The 15,687-nt window shown below is 46.0% G+C and overlaps 1 protein-coding gene across 2 annotated transcripts in view; it reads right to left on the bottom strand.

Annotated features, from left to right (window-relative positions):
• Positions 1–15,687, bottom strand: part of TDRD5 (tudor domain containing 5) — a 47,783-nt gene that overhangs the window by 29,611 nt on the left and 2,485 nt on the right. For both annotated transcript variants that reach the window (XM_019530925.1, XM_019530926.1), the window contains exons 2-9: positions 14,457–14,858; positions 12,851–13,026; positions 11,260–11,343; positions 10,463–10,519; positions 9,212–9,365; positions 6,215–6,381; positions 4,296–4,516; positions 2,660–2,872 (exon numbers count right to left, since the gene is read on the bottom strand). In XM_019530925.1, coding sequence (XP_019386470.1) covers positions 2,660–2,872; positions 4,296–4,516; positions 6,215–6,381; positions 9,212–9,365; positions 10,463–10,519; positions 11,260–11,343; positions 12,851–13,026; positions 14,457–14,858 — 1,474 coding nt within the window. The remainder of the gene's footprint in view (positions 1–2,659; positions 2,873–4,295; positions 4,517–6,214; positions 6,382–9,211; positions 9,366–10,462; positions 10,520–11,259; positions 11,344–12,850; positions 13,027–14,456; positions 14,859–15,687) is intronic.

Below are 15,687 nucleotides of genomic sequence, written 5' to 3'. Positions count from 1 at the left end.
GAATAGCAGCATCTGAAACGGGAATCAAATCCATTACTCTTTGGTTATATATTGGGATCTAAAAAAAAACAGAACAGTACAAAGCTGCTGGGAGCTACTTGTTTTCTTGATCTTATAATCCAAAGTCACCTCGCATTTGTGTTTTTAAATTATGTTCTTGAAAGATACCCAAACAACAGCCTTAAAATACAACTAGATGTGCACCAAAAATCAGTGCCATATAGGATCAGCACTGATAAAACATTATTAGCTATTGGCTTTTTTTGGCCAGTGTAGCTGATGATCTCACCAATAAATACAATATGACTTCTGGCCAGAGCTCCTGGATGCTGCATGCATGCGCACAGCCACAGCATACACGTGGCCAGGAATACAGTTGGGCAGCATGGAGAGCAGCGTTCTGCAGGTAAGTCTGTGGAGGGGAATGGGTGAGAAAAAGGCATGAGGGGGGCAGATTGAGGAACCTCACAGTGAGAGAGGGAGTGGGGAAGGCTCCAGGGGTGCTGCACAGCCAGAATGGTGAATGGGACCCCAAGCAGGAAGCAGAACAGAGCCATGAGTGGCCTAGTGAGGGTTGGCTCCCTGCCACTGCATGCACACCAAAGGGAGGCATGGAGGGGCATGTATTCCCCAGGTTTGTGCACAGAGCAGATACGGACTGCTTGCTGTGGGCTTGGGGCTGTCCATTCTGCTGCCTTTGCCCCAGCCACACATCCCCTGCCTATTCAGCAGCAGTGGCAGCAGCAAGTTGTGCCTTCTGCTGCTGGATGGGGCATGTGGCAAGCACACAGTTCCCAGGGGCAAAGGTAGCAGAGCAGAGAGCCACAAGCCCATAGCCTGTCGCCACCCTCACCCCACTCAGCTCTGCTCCTAAAAGCGTCTCTGATCTTAAAAATGATGGCAGCAGCACTTGAACTAAAACTCATTTGACAAGCTTTAGTTTCATAGTAGTTTGGGGTCAGAAGGGACCTGAACAGATCATCTAGTCTGATCCACCGCCACTCGTAGGAGCATACACTGGAATCACACAACTCCAGACAGGTGTTCATCCAACCTCTTTTTGAATTTACCTAAAGTAGGATCAAGGACCACTTCCCTAGGAAGTTGGTTCCAGATCCTAGCCACCCTAACAGTGAAACAGTGCCTCCTAATCTCTACCCTGAACCTATTCTCCAGCAGCTTCTGGCCATTGTTCCTCGTCACCCCAGGTGCTGCTGGGGGGAATAGGACCCTTCCTACTTGCTGCTGATCTCCCCTAACAAGTTTTTAGGCAGCCACCAAATCCGCCCTCAGCCTCTGCTTGCTGAGGCTGAATCGGTTCAGGTCTCTCAGCCTCTCCTCGTTGGGCCTGCCCTGTTGCCCTCCGACCATGGGGGTGGCTCTCTTCTGAACCCTCTCAAGGTAGGCCACATCCTTCTTGAAGTGCAGTGCCCAGAACTGGACGCAGTACTCCAATTGTGGCCTAACCAGTGTTACATAGATGGGGAGTATCACCTCTCTGGACTGGCTTGAGATGCATCTTTGGATGTACCACAAGGTGCCGTTGGCTTTGCTGGCTGCAGTCTGGCATTGGTGGCTCACGTTCATCTTGGAGTCAATAATGACTCCAAGATCCCTTTCCACCTCTGTGCTCACAAGTGGGGAGCTCCCTAGCTTGTATGTATGGTGTGGATTCCCTCTCCCCAGGCACAGCACTCTGCATTTATCTACATTGAACCCCATCCTGTTACCATCCGCCCACTTCTGTGGTCTGTCTAAATCTAATTGCAGCCTCTTTCTCCCTTTGAGCGTGCCTACCTCTCCCCACATCTTGGTGTCATCAGCAAACTTGGACGTGTTTTCCACCCCCTTGTCCAAGTTGCTGATGAAGATGTTGAACAGTGTAGTCCCCAGTTCAAGCACCCCAGACGCCATTTTTAAGTACCAGGATGCTGATCCCCTGGACAAGCCACCTACGATTCCATCCCACTCCACACCCCAGCATCCCATTCACCATCCTGGCTGGGCAGTGCCCCTTGCCCCTGCCCCTATCCCTCCCCCTCACCATGGAAGCCTTGATCTGTACCCCCCCTCCATACTCCTTCCTTCTCCCCCTTACCCATTCTCCTCCACAGACTTACCTGCAGGGAGCTGCTCTCCACACTGCCTGGCTGTGCTCCTGTAAGTCAGTTATTGGATCAATATCAGCCAATATGCCTGGCAACTAAACGGCTATCGGTATCAGTGAAGAAAATCTTTAATACAACAGCCTGCATCCACAAAGCAAGTACAACACAGAGAGTTTCTACACATCTTCCCCATCCACATGCATCTCATCCTTACATACTGGCTACTAAGCCAAAGACAGGGAAGACTGTTGGTTCAACCCATGCCAAAGCCCCCTTGAAGAAAGGCAGAAGAGGAAAATGAAGAGACAACAAGAGAGGCAGCCCTCAAACTGATAGCAGTATGAGGAAGGGAAGGGGAAATAAAGATTCCGGGTACTGCACAAGCACCCCAGAACAGCTGACACCTCTAAATAATAGCAGGTCTACAATACTTTGTGGAATATACAGATTACAGATCTTGCCCCAAAGCAAGTGAAACTGGGATAAAATCTAGAAGAGAAAGAAAGATCTGGCAAAACCTAACCACAAAACCTCATATACAATTAACATACTTGAGGAATCTCAACCAGGACTTCTGGACAGTGCCCAGGTTACCAAAGTCTGGGTAAAACACTTCCACTTCTTGTTCACTGAGTACCCGATGGACGATGACACGGTACCACCATTTGTCCTCTGAAATCCTTACACAGCAAAGACAACCAGGCTGGATCAAGGCCTCAGGCATGACGTAACGATCAGAAACAGTTTTATTTGAATAGCATCTCCTGCAAGACAGATAAAACAGGTCATGCTGAGTAGGGAGCAGGATAAAGAGAATGAATTATGTGGCTGCTTGAGAAACACCCTGAGCATTCTTGTCTTCCTTAAAAAAAATCTGCCCTTAAAAAGTCCTTAATAGGAACTGTCAGGAGACTCACTGTAAACAGCTAAGAAGACCTTGTACAATCAATATAAAAGCAAATATCTTCCTACACAGAGAAAGGGGACTAATCCTTCCATATCATTTTTATGACGTGACTGCTCAGTGCAATAGACTTTAAACACTGACTAATGGACACACAACCAAACACAAAGACTAAGAGTAAAAATAATACGAAAAGAACTACACATATAGGGACGTAACTTTCTTTTTAAAAACTGCAGTTAGTGATAGTGGATCAACAGCTGCATTCAATTTGAGTATATTACAGAGTTCAGTTTTAACAAGAGCTTTGATTCTTTATCCCCTTGAAATCTCAGCGAACCAACATAAACCAACACAGAGAATCCCAATTTGAGTATCACTTGAATTTTTCATAGTGGTTGGGTGGAGAAAAATCTGGATTGTCACAAAAAGAATGTGTGTTTAAAAGTCATGCTGTTAAGTATTTGTTCACTGGATGTTTCACCTTTCTTTTGCCTCTTTCTACAAGAAATCTCACACCATCAGAAAATTATGCTTTGAAACAATGCTGCTTCTCATGTGCCTAGAATTTCAGTTATAGTGTGCATCAAAAAAGTATTTTGTAACTACACCTAAAAGTCACAGATGTCTCAATTACATAATCAAACTACTGTTTACCATAAAATTAATAATAATGACCTCAACAGCAGTAAGGTAAAATAACTTCCCAGATGCATGGAAACAGCAACATGTAACCTGATTCATTGAGGTCACAAATATAAAAGCATGAGGTCACTGTTAAGGGATGTGTGTGTGGGTGTGTGTGTAAAAAGAAAAAAAAATGTCTATATACATACACCAAGACATATATCAATATATAATGAAATCAGGGCACAAACTGCTTTTTAGTATGGAACAGAGATGGGAAAAATCATTTCTTGGAAAAAAACATCAACAGTACTGTAGGCAATGTCAAAGAGCCTAGGAATGCACAGTTTCCTCCTCTATTTCTTTTATGTTCATATTTCTAAAGGTGGATGAAGGGCCTCCTAGTACAATCTTAACTACTACTACATATAGTCCCTGTTTGCCAGTCACAGATGGATGAGTAAACACTATGCCCATATGTTGTATGTCTATATTTTCAAGTGGTGATCAAAGCTGGGATTCTACACGTACATCAAGCTACCAACTACAAAGGCAACCTGGGTGCATCAGTCCCTCAGCTACTATAGCACACAAGAAAACACACACGCAATTTACACAGTAGAACATGTCACCAAGTTGATGTAACACATTCTCACCTCATCTCAATCATGGTATCTTCCAACATCTCTGATGTTTCCTTGCTGCAGATACGGATGTAAAACTGGTTAGGAGAAACAATGTGCTCTACAAAGACTCCCACCAGGCTGCTATTCTCCAGTAGCGGGAGACCACAGAGGTTTTTGTCTTGAACAGCATCTGGCGGGATCTCTGGCTCCATTATCTCCAAGTTTAAAAGTGCTTCTTCTATACCTAGATTCTGCAAACAGAAGGAGTAAAAGATCTTGGTGTTCAGATGCCTGTTTAAGTGCTGATGCTGCACGTGCAGTACTGCAAAATGACAAGTAACCATTCCAATAAGATAAAATAAGATAAAAAAAATACAACCAGTGATGGAGAGGAAGATTAAGTTCTGTGTGTCACTATGCAGAGTCTGAGTCCTATACCCAGCCTACTAAAGCTGGAAGGTAGACAGCAATAAATTCAGGTGCTCAGATCTACAGTGCATGTGAAGAAGCTTCTGGGATTCCAACTGCTTAGCTTCCACATGCATACTAGGGATAGCTGGCTCAGCAGAAACTATAATCCTGCCAAAAGTGGTGTTCTCTGGAGACACAAAAAGCTAAGAACTCCCTCTAAGATATTCTACAAAAGGAAAATAAATACAGGGACAGACACCTTGAACAAGACTGTGCCTGATTTTTTAATGGTTCCCGTGTGGCAGTGAAACCCAAGGGAAAAAAACAAAAAAGCACACAGGAACAAAAACCCAAAATTCACCCTAAAAGCAGGAAAAAGAACCAGTTCCTCCCAGAAAAGGTGGTAAAATATTTTTTGGTTTATTTATTTAGGTCTACATAGCAGCTTAGAGGCAGCACTTAATAGCAACCTAAATAGATCCAGTTTCTACCTGTGTACATAGCTTCTTATAATAGCAAGAGAAGCATATGCTGTAAAGATTATTTCAAAGTGTGGAGAGCTGAAGCAATGAGGGAGGAAAGGAAGGAAGGGAAAGACACCTCTCACCCTATACTGTAACTACCATTAGTAGGCAATGCAAAACTAACAAAAGGTGAGCTGAAAATAGACTTGCCAGATCATCTCCTACAGTCTGAAACTGCAGCGTATGACCAAGAGATTTAAGAAAAACACAGAGGGACCCAATTAAGAGTTCTAGGGGCATGTGTAGATGAAACAGGGGCCCTAAATTGAAGCCATCGGTTTTAAAAAACACCGCTTCAATTTAGGACTGATTAAACCCATGTGCACACACTCCGCTGACTTACTTGCCTCTCCAGTAGATGGAGCAGTCCCTGGGCTTTTGGGGGGGGGGGGTGGTGTTGGTGCTTCCCTCCACAGCAGTGGTGGCCCCCCCTCCAGGTGGGCACTGCAGCTGTGGAGTGAAACACCAGGCCCCCACACAGCTCAGGCAGGCCGGTATGCTGGGGGGGTAGGGGGTGTTAGTTTGCTGCACCCCAAGTCATTTAAGGTGCTTATGCCGCCAAATTTCCTACAGCAGCTGGAATTAATGCACAACCAACACCATTCAAGCAGTGTAAAAGCATTTAGCCCACTTTAAAGTGTTGTGCACACGCCTCATTTCATCTACACATGGCCCTTGATAATATAGCTAAAAAGGACAATTATGCCTAATCTTACATGACAGAGGGCAGATAACTTCACTTAGGAACCTCTGTATGTAGCCCATAACCTCTTGAGTTACAACACATCTTTCACAAAAACATGTAGTCCTGCTAGAGACTCCACCATGCCAAGACAGATTTGGAGAGGCTGAGTAAGAGAAACAAACAAACTGCAGTGGCTTGACGAGGGCAACTCTAACCACAGTATACTACTGAAGGGATAATTAAAATTCCCAGAAGTCAGATCCATGCTATTTGCAGCTTCCAAACATTTAGCGGTACACTTAAGTGTTATTTGATCAGGGACTTCTCACCTGTTTCACTACCTTTGTTACCACTTTGAACACATTGACTTTCTTCAGGTCCAGAGCCTCAGTTTCCTTAGCAGAAGAGTCCCAGCTGGAGGCTTTGAGCTCAGCAGCTGGAGGTAGTGAGAGTGCCAAAGCATCATGCTGATCAACCTCATCCATTGATGGATCATCTAGTGGAACCAAATACGCAGTGGGAGAAGATGAAACTCAGATCTATACAAGAGCCAAAGTTATTCTTTTTCTAGGCTCTGCCTATAATTGAGATATACATACTCATTTAAGTGCATCCATATACTACACCCATGGGGCACATCCAGACAAGCGCAGATGTGCTGTATGAGGCCCCACAGACCCGTCTGCAGTGCCACATGCTGCAGACACCACACCTGCATGAGTTTCCCACCCTATTCCTTTGCAGTGCAAGGGGGGTTTGACCCCAGGAGATCCCAGGGTCAAAAAACCCACACCTAAAAAAAGCAGGGTGGCTCATGTGGTGGTAGCACACCACCCAAAACTGGAGCCTGGCTGGCTGGAACCACACTCCAGCTGCTGGTCAGGCACCCTTCTGCAGGAGCACTATGGCTGCAGCTCCTGGAGGCCCCCAGGACAACAGGTAAGACTGATGGGGCTAGCAGAGTTGCTGGCTCCAGCCTTCCCTACCCCACCCAGGGCAATGTGCCATGAACCAGACAGCATGTGGTGCAGGCATTCCCCAGGAACAAGTAGCAATAGCACAAGGTGTGCCAATGCTACTTGTTCCCAGGGAAACACAAGTTCCCACTCATGGAGACATGCCCATGAAAGATATTCTTCCCATGGAAGACATTCTCTCTTTGTTGAGCTAGACATGCGACACCATATTTTGAAACCCCTTCAGTATAAGGATCCAAGGTCATTTTCATTAAAGCAGAATCAGGGATACACTGACCAACCAAACTTCCCTGCAGGAAGGAGAAAGAATTAATGGCTGCAGATCATGTGCACACAAAATTCAAACAGATGGCACTAGGGCTGTCAATTAATTGCTGTCAACATGCATGGTTAATGCAAGAACCAATTAACGCATTAACTTTAACACATTAATTGCACACGTGGTTTTAAAGACTGCAGATGGACTGCCCTACCCCACTACCACCACCACTGCTTCCAGGCCACCCAGCAGTGGCAGTACAGAGAAGCCGTAGGGCGTGGGTTCTGGGTGGCTGCCGCAGGAAGGGTGGGGGATGCACCTACACGTAGCTCCCATCCAGGGCCACAAGCAGTTGAGCTGACAGTGCCAGAGGTTTGGGGAAGGCGACATTGAGCCACAGCAGGGTTGCCTGGCATCCCTGGATCCCACAGCCTGTGCTCGGGGCAGGTCAGGACTGCCTGGGAGCTCCAGCATGAGCCATCTCTGAGCCCATGGTTCCCTGCACATCCTCAGTTCAGGCCCCCAGGGAGCAGTGGCAATGGCAGCCCCACGCCCCCATAAAGACTGCCGCTGCCAGTGGGTTAGGGCAGGATTTCCATGGAGCTACCTACTGCAGCCCCCAGCCCAGCACCTAGAGCCTGAGCCATGCCTAATTCCGCTGCTGCTCTCCTCCCTGTGCCACACGGGCTCCCGCCAGGACCTACACAGAGCCACTGAGTCCCAGTGGGAGCCTGGGCAGCACAGGAAAGAGAGCAGTGGCTCTGCCTGGCTTGGCAGTGGCACTGGGTGCAGCTTGGGCTCCAGTGGCACTGGGCCGGGGCTGGGCAAGCGGCACAGCATGGGCCAGGGGCTGAGGGAGGGAGCTCCGTGGTAATCCCACCCCTGCCCACCAGCAGTGGCTGCTTCTGCAGGAGCACAGGGCGCAGGGCTGCTGTTGCCACCATTCCCTGGGGGCCTAGACCAAGAATGCACAGGGACAGGCAAGCAGCTTGTGACAGAGCTCCCAGACAGTCCCAACCCGCCCCAAGCCTAAGCCATGTCATCTAAGAGTGTCAGGCAGCCCTGCCACAGCAACTCTGTGTGGGTCCCGGTAGGATGCGGTCTCCCAGCAGATCCAGCAGGAAGGCGGGGGGGAAAAGGGGGAAAGGGCACACCCACCCACCCCTTCTATCCACAGCCTCGAGCAGCCAGGCTGGCAGTGCCAGGGGAAGGCGACACTGGGCCATGCCGGGGCTGTCTGGCATCCTTGGCCCCAGGGTGGGTTGGGACCGCTTGGGACCCACTAAGCAAGTAAGCGGGGAAGTTCAGGCCCGGTCTGGAGCAGCTGCCCCCAGCCTTGGCTGCCTGTGGCTGCCACTGCTTGGGCAAGGGCAAGATGAGCTCACCACCACTGGGGCCATGCTAGGGCAGGAGGTGCACCCCAGGCCCGGGGCAGCTCTGCAGAGACCCTGCTCAGATTGGGCATCCTCTCAGGGCATGCAGAGGTCCCCCTCCCCAGGTTCCAAACCCCACACACCTTCACAAATTCCTCACCCCATCCATACAAAGTACCCGCATAATTTTGAGCTTTTCTGCACATAATTTTGAGTTTTTAGCTGTGCAATTTAAATCATGATTAATTGAGACTACTTTTTTTTAGCCCCCCCCCTTTTTTTTTTTTTTTAAATCTAGGTTTATTTTTGTGGAAGTATTTTTTAGGAACGAATCAACGGTAAACCAATGATATACCATCATCCTGACAAGCAGATATAAAAGGCAAAAGACAGGAGTGTACTACGTCAATTCATTTAAATGAGATCTTGATCTCATGTCAGCACAAATTATTTCACTCTAGCTTGACAAATAAAATAATAAGAGGTAAGAAACAAAGGAAAAAAGATCCCAGCACAGAGTGCTTCACCACCCTCCATGCATTATTTTGCTTAGATCAGGATAGAGAATTATATGCTGGGACTTGTAGACATTTCTTCTCTTTAACACAGAGGCATAGATCTCATTATAGACTTGGCTGAGTAACATCTGCCTCATCAGCCATTCTTCAGTCACTCCCACTTTACAATGAACCAGGGATGCACAAAACCCACACTTACTATCTTTTAAGCACTTTGATTTGAGGTCAAAGACCATCCAGTCTCGTTCACCTTCTTTGCATTCAACACGGAAAATATCATGAAGTGCCCCAACAAGTTCCATCACACTGAAGAAACCAAGCTCCTTCACCGATAGCTTCTCTTTAAAATGTGCCTGTTGCCAGAAAGGAACCTTTTTTTTTAAATGCACATTTGATGAAGAACTGTAATTGTAAACTCTCTTGCACAAGCACAAGAATGAAACTAAAAGAACTAGAGAAAAGAGTTAACACCAAGGCTTTCCAGCAGCATGTGGCCCATGATGGGTTAATCTTCAGTCCCCAGGTGCCCACTGCTCTCTCTATCACTGCAGCTGCAGCAGGAGCCAGGGTCTCAGGGATTCTCCAATATCTTCTGCTTCCTATATCTACCAGGAAAGCAGGGTGCAATGCAGCATAGCTCCCAGTACTAGGAGTGCCCTACAGCCAACGAGCTGAGCTGGGAAATGTGGAGGGGAAATCTATGTATAGGTGGTGCAGCAGTGGGGTGGGGGGGTAACCATGCATACACCCAGCGTAGCAGTTGGAAGAGAGACACCCACATGCATGGTGAAGGCAAGATGGGAGGTTATGGAAGAGAATCCACAAAGTAGCACAATAATGTCAGCCAGGGACCCTCAGCCTACGTTTTCTTGGTAAACCTTGATAATCTAAAACCTGAGGGGCCCTTGGTTCATACTACTGTGGTCCATGTGTCAGGCAGCTCCTGCTGATATGGCCCACTCAGGGTACAGCCTCTAGGCCACTTAGTAGTTAATAAGTCTGGGATGTATTATCTCAGAACTGTCCATTACAAGTGCCTAATATTTCCCATAAGATTTTGTTTTCAATTGGTATTAACTTTGCCAAACTTTAACCAATCAAGCTTAAGTTTTCCATGCTAGTTGTCCAATTCAGGGAACTATGGGAAGAGAAAAAATGTTTTTTTGTTTAAGATGCGTGGATATGATCCTGGAGAACTGAGTTCTGTGCTTCTCTAACACAGAGTTCCAGTGTGATGCTGCACAAGGCATTTATTTAACCAACATCTTTCAGCAGTGGTCACTGACTGTGCACCTCATTTTCTGGTGCCTGACTGTGGTCAGATTTGTAGAAGTGCAGAGCATTCACAGCTGCATCTAAGTTAAGAGAAAGTATAGTCCAAACAAAGTACGCACTGTTAAAAATGTTAAAGTTCTTTTTAGAAGCCCTAGCTGGTAGAGGTAAAACTTACCTCAAACTCACCAGGTAGCCTTGATACAAACAAACCCTCTGGATACTGGGCTACAACCTAAACAACATAAAAGGACACATAAACAAACAGTTGTGTGAAGGGAATGATAAGAGGGTCATAGCTCAGAGAAGATGCATAAATAGTACAGTTGTGAGTGAATGAATTTCTACAAAACAGAATAGTCTGGCTTTTCATGCTTATTTTTTACCATTTCCCCAACAGCATGCAATTTTAAACCACCAGTGTTTTGGTATTCATTCCAAACCTCAGATGAAGTGTGACTTAAATTTCTGAATCTGTATACCTCAACACATGTACATTTAAATCAGGGGTGGGCAAAATGCACCCCGGGGGTCAGATGCAGCCCACCAGGCCATTCTGTCCAGCCCGTGGGGCCCCTAAAATTTTTTTTAAATTAACATTTATCTGTCTTGGGCTGCCCATCATGCAGCCCTCAATGGCTTGCCAAAACTCAGTAAGCGGCACTCTGCCCAAAATAATTGCCCGCCCCCGATTTAAATAATCCTCCTTTCACATGTAAAGACTAAAACTCTAGTCTTCCCTGGATTTTCTAATCCAGATAAAGGCAAAAATATAAAGGAAACACCACATCCCAGTCTAATGGGAACAGGACAAGCAGGTCACTTACTACTGACTAAGCATAGTAAATCTGTGGCTAAGACAGACCCCACATCTGAAACAACAGGATATCTACTTAGAAGCTGCACTGCTGTTCCTGATAATGTACAAGGAATAAATACTTGTTTTTGCCCAAATTTCCAGATACTAATACTTACAATTTGGAGTTTTCTTTTTAGTTCGGAGCTGACTGTCCCGCCAGGTCCCTTCTGTGCAAGTATCATCTTAAAATCCTGCTCCAACTTCAAATGAAAGAAAAAATAAGAAGTCATATCAGAAACAAAATGGTGAATTCTAGCAGTCAAAAAAATTCTCATTAAGTAGCTAATCAGGTGTGGCAGTGGGCTCTTGCACTTAAGGATTAATAATTTTGTTTGTGATACATGTCAGTAGAAATTACATAAATTTAGGAAAGCAGTGAAAGAAAACAGTACACCAGCATTTAGCAAAGTATTTTTTTTAAATGCACCAAATGTACAGGGGGCAGTTAAAACAGCTTAGATGGGGATTTAGGGCACCTAGCTCTTGCTTTCCTAATTTCCAGTGATTCCAGCTGTTCACTCATTAATAAAGACTTGCTCTGAGGTACAGGCATCTCATACCTGCTTGCCATTATGCTGCCAATTGTGTGTTGTCCCTTTCTAAAGCAGCCCATTCATTCAGAGGTTAGCTTTCTGGAAGTCTTAAAGTAAGGATTACTGAACAACTCCTGAAAGAGAACTTTCTTCCCTGCTTGCTGATATCACATGGAACTCTTAGCAGGAACTAAATCAGCTTATCACAGTTCTGGACTTGCCCTTTCTCTCAACCTAAGCTTCCTTGGTAAACCCCTTGTATCCATTACCATCCACATCTTTCCATCTCCCTCCAGGCTACTTTCTATCCTTGGAACTCTTCCCCTCATTTGTTAAATGACACTCCCTCTATTTAGATGTAAAACAGTATAACAGTATTCATTTTAAAAACCTCCTTAACACACTTCCCATTAAGTATTTGAAAGATCGATGGAAAATCTGCACCACTTCCCACTTGTATTGCTGCCGTGTGTTTTTACCATGTGCCAATACTATAATGTCTGTTCTCAATGAGCCATATACGCATGATGCGTCAAAACAATACCTTTCTCTGTACAATGCAGAACACACAGTGAACATTTCAAGACAGCAAGCCCTTTCCTAATACTAGTAAATTATCAAGTTTTATTCCATCTCACCACAAAGCCTATCAGGGCAGAAAACAGCAGAGGAGTACGTTATCTTCCAATTATGGGATCAACTGAAAAACCCTGCGTTCTTTTATGGCCCCATAGGCCTCTTATCTAGTATGCTGAGCAAAAGAGTAGGAATCAAGGTTTACCACTGATTGCCTTGATTTCTACATAAACTGGCAAAAATTCAAATTCTCTGTGCTCACACGGGAGTTGAGGCTTGATTAACATTAGCACTGAGATCTTTGAATGAAAAGCATCATAAGGAAAACCAGGTGGCAAGCCAATATTCATTACTGAAATTGGCTGATAGATGACAGTTAGCATGGGCACAGAGACAGAAAAAACTGATCAAGATACTGACAGCCTTCTGGATTATGATGCTAACTAACATCAGGTTGTTCATTTCTAGACTAGATCTTGAAACCAATTTTTAAAGTCTAGAATGATGTTGTGAATACTGACCTCAGAGACAATGACATCACTAAATTAATCTCCCAAATAATAAGAAAACCTCATAGATTATTTCTTCAGTCACTCACTTGTTTCATTCTGTTGTCATAGTTCAGTACTTGTGCATCTACTGGCTCTGAACTGGGTTTTGGAGCTTGAAGGAGCTTCTCTGTCCCCAATCCTGGAGAAGGTTTCCCAAATGCAGAGGCAGGCACAGAAGCAGACTTGGGCTTCTTTGCTCTCTTTGGCTGACCCACCTTGTCACCTTAAGGTAGTGCAAGAGAGAGATAAGATTTACACGTAGAATGTATAAAACAAGCTGCTAGAATATGCAAGTCCTATCTTTTGGTCTCCCCAGTTGGTCGAACACCAACATTACCTAGATCAGGAGAGGGGGACTGTTAAGCTTTGGCCTGTAGGCCCAATGTGGCTTGCGGAGCCATGGCATTCGGCCAAAGGGGCTCCCCCCATTTGGGAAATTTGGTGGCAATCAATACTGCCGCCCTCCTCCCTTGCTACCAAATTCCCAAATCCTGTGCAGCCAGATTGGGGCTGAGCTACACCCCCTTTCTTTCCTTACCCCCACCAACGCAGCAAGCTTAGGGCCATTTTTTGCTCCCTTACTGCCCCGTGTACAGCAGCCTTAGGGTTGGATCATGCCCCCTTCCCCACTCCTGCATGGCAGTTGTGGAGCCAGGCCAGGCCATGCCCCTTCTCTCCTCCCCACAACCCCTCCACTCCCACCCACGGGACCAAATGTGACCCCTTCCCCCATACAGCCAGATCAAGGCAAGGCCATGACCCCTCCCCACCCCTGCAGGGCTGTATCAGAGCTAGGCCATGGCTTTCCCCCTGCACTGCCACACAGCCAGATGAGGGCTCAGCCATGGCCCTCCTCCCCCTCACTGTTCCAGCCCACCAGCTCCTGCCCCCAGAGGGTCTGAGCACCATCCTTCCAGCCCAAGGGGGAAAAATCTTGAGCACCACTGATCTAGATCCACTACAAAGAGGCACCTTTTATCATAACAATCAATTGTATGTACAGAACCTATCTTTCAGACGGGTTAGACATACTATGCTGCCATTTGCTTTCCATCTCAGAAAAGGGAAGTCAGAGTCAGAACCCTTTTGTAATAGCAACTGTGTCATCAAGCTTCAACAGCAGCACCATAAAATGTTTATGCTGACTCCTACAAGAACTGGTGCTCAAAAGGGCGCCTCTAGACATGTAGAGATGCTGCCCTGATGTGCTGTAATTACAGCATGTCAGAGCAGACTGATTGAGTCGACTGTGCTGCTGCTAATTAACATGCTCTAGCCAGCCATGGTCTCCAGCCAGCCATGGACTGTGATAATTAGTGCACTCCAGCAACTTCCGTGCCTTGTGTATGCAGCGTCCCTATGCTTCAAAATGGCAGCACTGGCATTTTAACTACAGCTCATCAAATGAGGTTTAGTTGAAGCACTCCCACTGCCATTTTGAAGCACAGGATGCTGAATACACAAGATGCTAAGGGTGCTTTAATCAGAGCAGCTCTCAGAGCCACTCTAAGGCACCCCCCCACCCGAACATGTGTAAAGATGCGCTGATAGGCCAGTGGCCTCTTTCCCTCAAAAATACAGTAAGTTTACTTTAGGCAGTAAGCAGGTATTAGTTGGAACTGCTTGCTCCAAATTAAATGTGTTCAGCCTCACCTTCTAACACTTTTTCCTGTTGTTTAACTGAGGGACTCTTCTTCAATGTCAGCAAAGAGCCTGCCCTGGTCTGTTCAACAGCAATAATCTCTGAGGCTGCATTCAGCACTTCAAACATGGAGAAAAATCCGTAACGCACGTACTGGAATGCCCGTCCAAAGCGCCTCGAAAAGGCTTCATCAAAGTCTGAAAGCAGGACTGGCGAGAGCGTCAGCAAGTCCTTCAATTCGCTTTTCACCACAGCCGGCAGGACAGGAGGGGTCTGCCCTCGCCGAGGCAGGCTAGGACCAAAGCTGGAGAAGGAGGAGGAATTTGCCCTACATGTGGCTTTTCGCATCTTAGGCTTGTTCTTCTGTCTGGCAACCAAATTTGCAATCCGTACAGTGTCTTCATCTGCAATGGCTAAAGCAATAGGAACTAACAATTAGCACTCTTTTGGACAACATTCTCTCTTTCCCTTCTCCTTTACTAGTCCCATTCAAGTGGAAAGATCCTCTTTCAAACAGCAAAACAAACTAACCAAGTTATTGCTGAGCTTCAACATTCGTTACAAAAGGCATTAATAACCTGTCATTTTTATTCTCCCTCTTATAAAAGAGATTGGAACGGGTTTAAAATTTACAAGCACATACCCTGTCAGCATCATGATCTCAGCAAACCAAACACCAAGCAGGGAAGGCTACTGAGCCTACTTAGTACTTTAAAATCCGAAAAAACAACCCAGAAGTTATATGAAGTTGTGTTTCATTCAGTAAAGGTCCCCCTGCCCTCTGAGCCAGTATTGTAGCAAAGCCCCACAACAGAGCTAAAACATAATCTACATGACAGGTTTAAACCAAAGGCCCTAACTACTTGCGACCATGGCATCCGACGCAAAATCAGAAGGGTCAACAACAGCATCCTCACGATATTTCAGTTTGTGAAATTACACTCTACCTATATTTGCCCTTCAGTTTTAGATACAGTATTCTTGATGCACTGCACTCCTGAGATGCAGCTCAGCTGTGCAGTGATTCCTCTAGACAGCTTTTACAGCACTGAGGAAACCTTCATGTTGAAAAGCTAATGCCACCAGCAACAACAATAATATTAAGGAGTAGTCCTGGCTACTCTCCGCAAAGGAAGCATATAACTAGCTTTGTGTGGTCTCTCTGAATAACTGGTTGGTGTCATGGAGCTTGCATGCACAACAGAGTATGGCCCAGAAGTGAGAGCGCAGGCCCAGTCACCC

This window comes from Crocodylus porosus, unplaced genomic scaffold (assembly GCF_001723895.1).
Source record: "Crocodylus porosus isolate Cpor-Errol unplaced genomic scaffold, CroPor_comp1, whole genome shotgun sequence".
In the NCBI taxonomy this organism is placed as follows: domain Eukaryota; kingdom Metazoa; phylum Chordata; order Crocodylia; family Crocodylidae; genus Crocodylus; species Crocodylus porosus.
The sequence above is the reverse complement of the archived record's forward strand: the minus strand, read 5'-3'. Positions and strand labels throughout refer to the sequence as shown.